Source organism: Trichosurus vulpecula, chromosome X (genome assembly GCF_011100635.1).
Source record: "Trichosurus vulpecula isolate mTriVul1 chromosome X, mTriVul1.pri, whole genome shotgun sequence".
Taxonomy (NCBI): domain Eukaryota; kingdom Metazoa; phylum Chordata; class Mammalia; order Diprotodontia; family Phalangeridae; genus Trichosurus; species Trichosurus vulpecula.
The window spans coordinates 1,830,370-1,837,337 of NC_050582.1; the positions used below are offsets into that span (position 1 = coordinate 1,830,370).

The 6,968-nt window shown below is 56.1% G+C and overlaps 1 protein-coding gene across 1 annotated transcript; it reads right to left on the minus strand.

Annotated features, from left to right (window-relative positions):
* Window positions 1–994: 994 nt before the first annotated feature.
* SLC7A3 (solute carrier family 7 member 3) lies at window positions 995–6,328 on the minus strand. Its single transcript, XM_036740140.1, has 13 exons — window positions 6,087–6,328; window positions 5,552–5,615; window positions 4,674–5,069; window positions 4,229–4,387; window positions 3,924–4,101; window positions 3,463–3,575; window positions 3,133–3,355; window positions 2,828–2,967; window positions 2,580–2,682; window positions 2,171–2,358; window positions 1,879–2,045; window positions 1,541–1,649; window positions 995–1,409 (listed from the first exon to the last, which is right to left on the minus strand). The coding sequence occupies exons 3-13, from the start codon at window positions 5,041–5,043 to the stop codon at window positions 1,285–1,287; spliced, it is 1,875 nt and encodes a 624-aa protein (XP_036596035.1). The 5' UTR covers window positions 5,044–5,069; window positions 5,552–5,615; window positions 6,087–6,328; the 3' UTR covers window positions 995–1,284.
* Window positions 6,329–6,968: the final 640 nt, after the last annotated feature.

The window sequence follows — 6,968 nt, forward strand, 5'->3', positions numbered from 1 at the left end:
CCAATAGAAGGGAAAAGTATAGACAAAGTGGGTAGTGTGCTGCATAGGTGAAACAAGAAAAAAAGACAGGAGGAAAAAGGGAGAGAAGGGGAGAGAGAAGAAGCGATTCATTATATAGCACCGTGCTAAGTGCTTCACAAATGTTCTTTCATTGGCTTCTTACAACACCCCTGGGAAGTAGGGGCTATATGATCTCCATTATATAGTTGAGGAAACTGGTAAACAGAGGTCAGGTGACTTGCCCAGGGTCACACAGGTGACCATAGGTGAGTTTGCATTTGAACTCCAGTTCTTCTGATTCCAGGACCAGCACTCTACCCACTGTGCCACCAGGTGCTATCCATATGGTACCCAGGCCATGGGTAGTCTGGCCATTCCCTAGTACAAGGTAGAATGGCAATGGGGAAGGAAGGACCTGGAAAGACCTCAGCATTACAGGTGAAGCTATTGATGAAGATGAAGTGGTTGGGGGTACAACCTTGGGTTGGAAAACTAGAAGCAACTAAAAGAAATGCAAGTCAATTCACAGCATTAGCTGTAGCTAAAACCTTCTTCCCAACCCCTCAGCTCCAGGCTGAGCGCCTCCTCTCCTCCAATATGGCTCAAGACTGGGAGAACCTGTTCAGCTGTGCTCCAAGGATGTTCTTGACCATCAGTGACCCAGCCAGCAGTCAGAGCATCCTTGGAGCAGCCCAGAGCGAAGAGGATGAGCCAGAGACCCAAATCACAGAAGAACTGTCCTCTCCTCCCTCCCTTTCAAAGTGAAAAGGCCCCAAGGCTGAGGCCCTCCGTACTTGTCTGGAGGGCATTTCTTCCTCGATCCATTAGCCTTTAGTCTTGGGCCATCTACAATGCTCACACCAAGTTGCCCACATCTAAGGACAACTGATTCCCTCCCTGGCTTGGGGAGAGCTGAGTTCCATGCATGAGGCAGCCTGAGAGGTAAGACTGAAGGGGAAGGGAGAACCCAGAGAAGAGAATACACAGTTCTTGCTTTTATTTTTCCTCTGTTTAATTCGAAAAGCTCACAAAGCAGACAAGACAGTAAAAAAGGTCAGACGAGAAACAGCAAAGGCCAGTCCTTCAATCACAATAAATATAGTTCTGTATAAGAACGCCCCTTACCCTTCCAGGGACCCAACAAGAGACATCCCCAGGCCTCATGACCCACCTGGCCCAATAGCAGCCCAAGTCCCCTATAACCCAAGAAGAGGAGTTGAGCAAGAACACAAAGACAGAGGTGATCTCCAGTGTTGTGCTGACAGCATCTCCAGGGTGTTGGAGTCAGATAGAAGGGGCAACAGGGCTTCTGCCTTCTGGAGTTTTGGCCCTGTTTGGAGGCGAGGGTGCTGGCTCATTCTGCCCCTCCAGGCTGTTCCGGATCCCATAGGTGAAGTAGATGGCAAACCCTGGGGTGGGGGGAAAAGGTGGCTGTGAAGTGGGAGAACAGCCATTCTCTCCACCAAGAACCCAAGAGGCCTAAGAGGAACATGAAGAAAACTTGGAGGTCAAGTCCCTGTCTTCGTGGACAGATACTTACCAACCACCATCCAGACCCCAAATCGGGCCCAGGTGCCAGCCTTCATCTGCATCATGAGATAAACATTCACAAAGATGCTCAGTACTGGGAGGAAAGGCAGTGCGGGCACCTGAAGGGAGAGCAGAGTAAGAAAAGGCACATGTGTGCCCAGGCCAACTGCTATCATGACTACTGAGGGTGCCAGGGAGAAGAATAAGGTTTGCTAAAAGTATAAATCCAAGATGGTAAAGCAATGCTAGCATCGGCACACTGTGGCTCCTCCCTGCTGGGTATCCCTGGGGACTTTAGGGCTCTCCTCCCCAGGCAGGTGGCAAATGGAACCCTCAGAAGTCCCTTACCTTGAAATGGAGACTAGTTGGGCTCTGGGGCTGCCTCCAAATGATGGTAACAGTCACGATGAGTAGCACCAGGAGCAGGGCACTCACAGTAACCCAGGTGGGGTTCCCAGCCCTCAGCTGCTCTGCCCAGTGGGCCAGCACCAAGCACAGGCTGATCATCACCACCGCTACAGGGTGAGAGAGGGAAAAGAAATCAGATTGAAGCAGATGGCCTGGTGGGTCCAAAGCACCCTGTGTGTGGGGCCCCAGGCACACCATCCTACTCTGCCCTGGTCCCCACTCCATTGCTTACCAAGAATGGAGACAGCTACATAGACAATATGACCAGAGAGCTGGGTGGGCACAGAGTGGGATGGGCAGAGTAGGCTCCGCAGGGTCAGGAGCTCATTCTCAGGCTCTGGCTCCTCCTTATCCTCCTGTGGCCACTGCAGTTCCACGGCCTGATCCACCTTTGGCTGTATTAGTTCATGAGGCTGGTACCTAGAAGCAGGAGGAAGCCTGGTGACATCTACTCTTCTCTCCTCCCCCTCTCCCTAGGATTTGGGACTTCCTGTCACATACCCCCTCCCTCCACCCCCACATCCCCCGCCTAGCAAAGCCTCAGCTTGGGGCTGGAGCAGCATTGGGAAGAACACCAGGTGTCCTCCTGCTGAATCAGGATGAGAGAAAAGGAACCTCAAATGGGGGGGGGGGGGGCCCACCTGAGGATGAGAACACAAACGGCCACCAGGGAGTAGGCAAGCAGTGTCCCAATTGACATGAGGTCCACAAGATCATTGAGCTCAAAAAGAAACGCCATCAGGGCTAGGAGTGGGAGAAAAGGAGGAAGCATTGGCATACCTCCACAGCCATGGAGGTGGAAGGCATCAACATCTAGAGGGTTTGTGAAGCAGACTCAGAAGGGGCATGGATGAGAGGGAAGGAGAGGAAGGGAAGAAGGGACTTGTACCTGCAGTGATGCCCGAGACAAACGTGGCCACAAGTGGGGTGTGTGTCCGGGAATGGACTCGAGCAAAAGCCTGAAACAGAAGGCCATCCTCTGCCATGGCGTAGATCACTCGAGGCATGGGGAACATGGAGCCCAGGAGGCTGGGGGGAGATAGGAGGGAGTCATAAGGACCCAGCATGGGGAAATTCCTGGACTATCCCCTCCGAAGCCTCTCCCTTTCTCCTGTAGGCTTAGCAAGGGCCATTTCTGGCTGCATGTTGTTGCCGGGGGCTCGAGCTGATACAAAGTACACATTTAGCACTGACCTGGTGGAGAGAGCACAAAGGGAGCCAACAGCCACGAGGTATCGGGCAGGGGCCCAGCCCACATAACCAAAGGCCTCTGGCAAGGGGCTCTCAGGTTGCAGCAGGTAGTATGGCATCATGAGAGTGAGCGCAGCCGAGACACCGAAATAGGCCACGAAACAGACCAACAGGGAGACCACGATGCCCATGGGGATGGAGCGCTGGGGGTCCCGGGCCTCCTCCCCTGGGGGAGCAGAGCTTCCAAAGTCAGAGAGAAGGTACCCTTCCCCCAGCCCTGCCAGACACTGACCCTTCCACCTCCGCCCCAGATGGTAGAGAACGGTGTGTTACCGGTAGTGGCGATGCAGTCAAAGCCAACAAACGCATAGAAACAGGTGGCTGCCCCACGGAGGATACCGTCTACCCCGAATGGCACAAAGCCCCCAGAGCCCAAACTTCCAAGGCTGAAATGGAGAAGGGCAAAGAGGTGAATGGGCCAGGGCAAAGAAAGAGGCTCCTTCCAGCACTCTGCCACCTCGGGTCTGGTGATGATTCGGAAAGCTCTCAGTCGTATCTGTTCACCATCATCAGAGCTCTATAAGCTTGTGCTAAACAGTGATGGAGAAAATCTCAATAGTAGTAGCAGTTGTGACAGTGGCTAACATTTATGCGATTAAAAAGCAAAAGGTTCATATCCATGATCTCACTTGAGCCTCAGAGGGTCCTCTATGAGCCACAGGGGATCTCTCCAAGGCCAGTGCTCTTCCCACTAGACTGTGCCCACCTTAGCCCCAGGTTTCCACACCCTTCACCTGTGATTGGCATTACGTCCAGAGGCCTCTTCTTCATAGTCTTTCTGTGTGAGCTGCCAGTTGTGGGTGTCACCCTTGATGAAACCAGCGATAATGATAAAGCCCAGAACCAGCAGGTTCACACCTGTGAAGATCTTGGTCACCAATGCTGACTCACTGGCCCCCAGTGCCAGCAGCCCTGTGAGAGGGTGGGGGAAAATGAAATACTGAAGACCCAGAGAAAAGGCAAATCAGCCCCTGGTCCCCTGTACCAGGTTCCCTTCCTTTCTACAGATCTCTTCTATTTCATGTGCCCTCTCCCTCACCAGTGAGCAGCAGCACAAGGCCAAGGGCGAAGAAGTCCGGGTACTCTGCCAAGACTCGGGGCACGTGCAGAGAGACAGTACCCCGGAGGGCCAATGAAATGTGGTTCCCAATCAGACTGTCGAAGGCAGAGCTCCAGGCCCTAGCCACGCTGGCAGTACCTGAGGGGGGAAAGGTACAGGAGAGACCGAGGCAGAAGCAGGACAGTGGTATGACCCTCTTAACACTTTCTCCCCTAGCTCCCTCTTCCATTTATGGCTCATTCCAAACATCTGCTGCCAGTTCCAGTCTGGGTAATGACAGCCATGAATGGAGAAGAAGGCCACACAGCTTTCCAATCCCCCTGTATCTTCTGGACCTTGGCGCCATAAAGCCCATGCATGCGTTGGGGCCCCTGCCCACCAATTCCCCTCGTTACCCTCACCTCTACAATCTCTACCCACTCACCGATGACATAGGAAAGGATGAGGTTCCAGCCGGTGGTGAAGGCCCAGAGCTCCCCCACAGTGACATAACTGTAAAGGTAAGCTGAGCCAGTCCGGGGGACTCGGGCCCCAAACTCAGCATAGCAGAGCCCAGCCAGCACAGAGGCCATGGCAGCTACCAGGAAGCAGATTACAATGGCCGGGCCAGCTTTGTCCTTAGCCACTTCACCAGCCAGCACATAGACACCTGCACCCAATGTGCTGCCCACACCTAGGGCCACCAGATCCAGGGTGCTCAGGCATCGGGCAAAGCGGCTCTCCCCCACACCTGGTTCCAGGGCCTTCCTCCTAACAAGCTTCTGCCCGAAGCGCCTTAGGGCCTGGCCAAGCATCTTACCTTCCAGGTCACTGGGGTCTGCTGAAAGAATCAAATAGAAGAGGACAACTTGAAGGCCTAAAAATGAGAAGATTGCACTTTCCCTTCACAAAGGAACTAGTCTGCAGGGGTGAGATAAATGGAGGCAATAGACCACCCACCTGAGTAGAAGAGAGTCCCAGCCCCCTCCAGGGAAGGAAAGGTGCCAGGGCCTGCCTGGGCCAGGAGTCTGTGCCCTGGAGCAGGCTAGAGGAGCCAGGAGCAGAACTGGCTTAATGCTCCCTGCCCCAAGTTAGATGCACAGCAGCAGGTCAAAGATCTGGAAATCTCCCCTCCCCCCCCCAGCCCTGCTCTCCCCTCCCACCCATAAAAACTTGTCTGTTCTCGGGCTGGAGACTCCAGGGGGAAGGGGGGGAGGTGGTCCTTCATGTGGCTAAAGAGAGTCAGTCAGTGGTGCCTTAGGACGGCTGACCTCACAGTACTCCAAGTGTCCAGAGTTTCTACCCCTTTCCCTCAATTCTCACCTTCAGCTTTGGAGACTAGATCAGCAAGGCCAACACCCTAGCCCCGCAGGGGCTCAGCGTCCACCTGGAGGGCAAGATGATAAGCTCCCAGACCCTTCCCACACCCACTAGGGTTCAGTGGGCGTGGCCCCAAACTGAGTGGAAGGGGAAGGGAAGGTGGTAAAGACAAAAAGTGAACGAAAACAGCCCCTCGTCCCCATCTCCTGACGGGCCGGGAGTTACCAGACCTCGAGGTGGTCCATTCCTGGACACTCCACCCTCCCCCAGCCACCAGCCTCGGCATCAGCCTACATTGGGAGGGCAGGGAGTGGGGGAGGAAGTGGGGCTTGGACACTAAGCCTCAAAACCAAGGGGGAAGCCAGAGCTGCCCAAGGCAGAGGCGAGCAAGGGGAGTAGGGGCTCTAGGCAGCCAGCAACAGGTCCTGGCCCGGCAGATGCCACAGCGCAGCATGTCGGGGCTGCAAGAGAAGCCTGGGCAGGCAGGGCAGAGCATCCCACCCCATCCCATTCGACCAGCCCCTACCGGTACACTTACCAAAGAGCCTTGGGGAGAACGGGCTCTCGCTGGGAGGGGATGAAGCCGGCTCACTCACTCGATCGCTGGGTAGGGATGGGTTGGGTTGAGTTGGGTTGGGTTGGCTTCAGGTGCCCTCTGCTCCTGTCGCCAACTCCTCCGCTGACACTGCCTCCTGGCTGCTGCTGCTTACTGCTTCGGACCAGCTGCTTGGGGTCAGAGCGCGCCAAGTACCCCTTTATATAGGGCCGGGGGGCGGGGCCGACCGCGTCATGGGATTCCCCCCCCTCCCCTCCCCACCCCAGCCCAGCCCGGCCCAGCCCCGGCCCCCAGGCTAGCCAAACCTGCTGCGTTCCAGTGGAGGAGACCGGAGGGGGCCGGGGCTGGGGCCGGAGCCGGAGGCTGCTGCCCACTCTTCAAGGCCAACCGGCTGGCTGGGCAGGCGGGGGCCGGGCTGGGCCGGGCTTGGGGGTGGGGGGGTGGGGGGCGCGCTGGCGGCAGCACACAATCTTCCGCCGTTTCGTCACTGTCTGGTTCGCGGAGCTGGGGAGGCTCCCGAGGGTTCTGGGACTCGGTGGGCTGCCCGCGCGCCCCATAGGGAAAGGCCAGGCCTGACCAGTCTCTTCCCCGGACAGAGACGTAGCCTCAAGTGAAAGAGACAACCCTCCCCCCAGCACCGCGTTCCCCCCGCCCCCGCCACAACGTGGCTACATCACATCTCAGGGGGTCCTTGGCCCCCAGCCCTTTCCAGCGGACAGGCCACAAGGTGCAGTGCCAGAGAGACGCAGAACTTGGACTCACCCGCCCAGAGTTCGAATCCCACCACCTCTAGCTGGCCACATTATCTGTATGTGCCTTTGGACAAGTCATTCATCCTTTCAGGGCCTCAGTTAAATGAGGCGT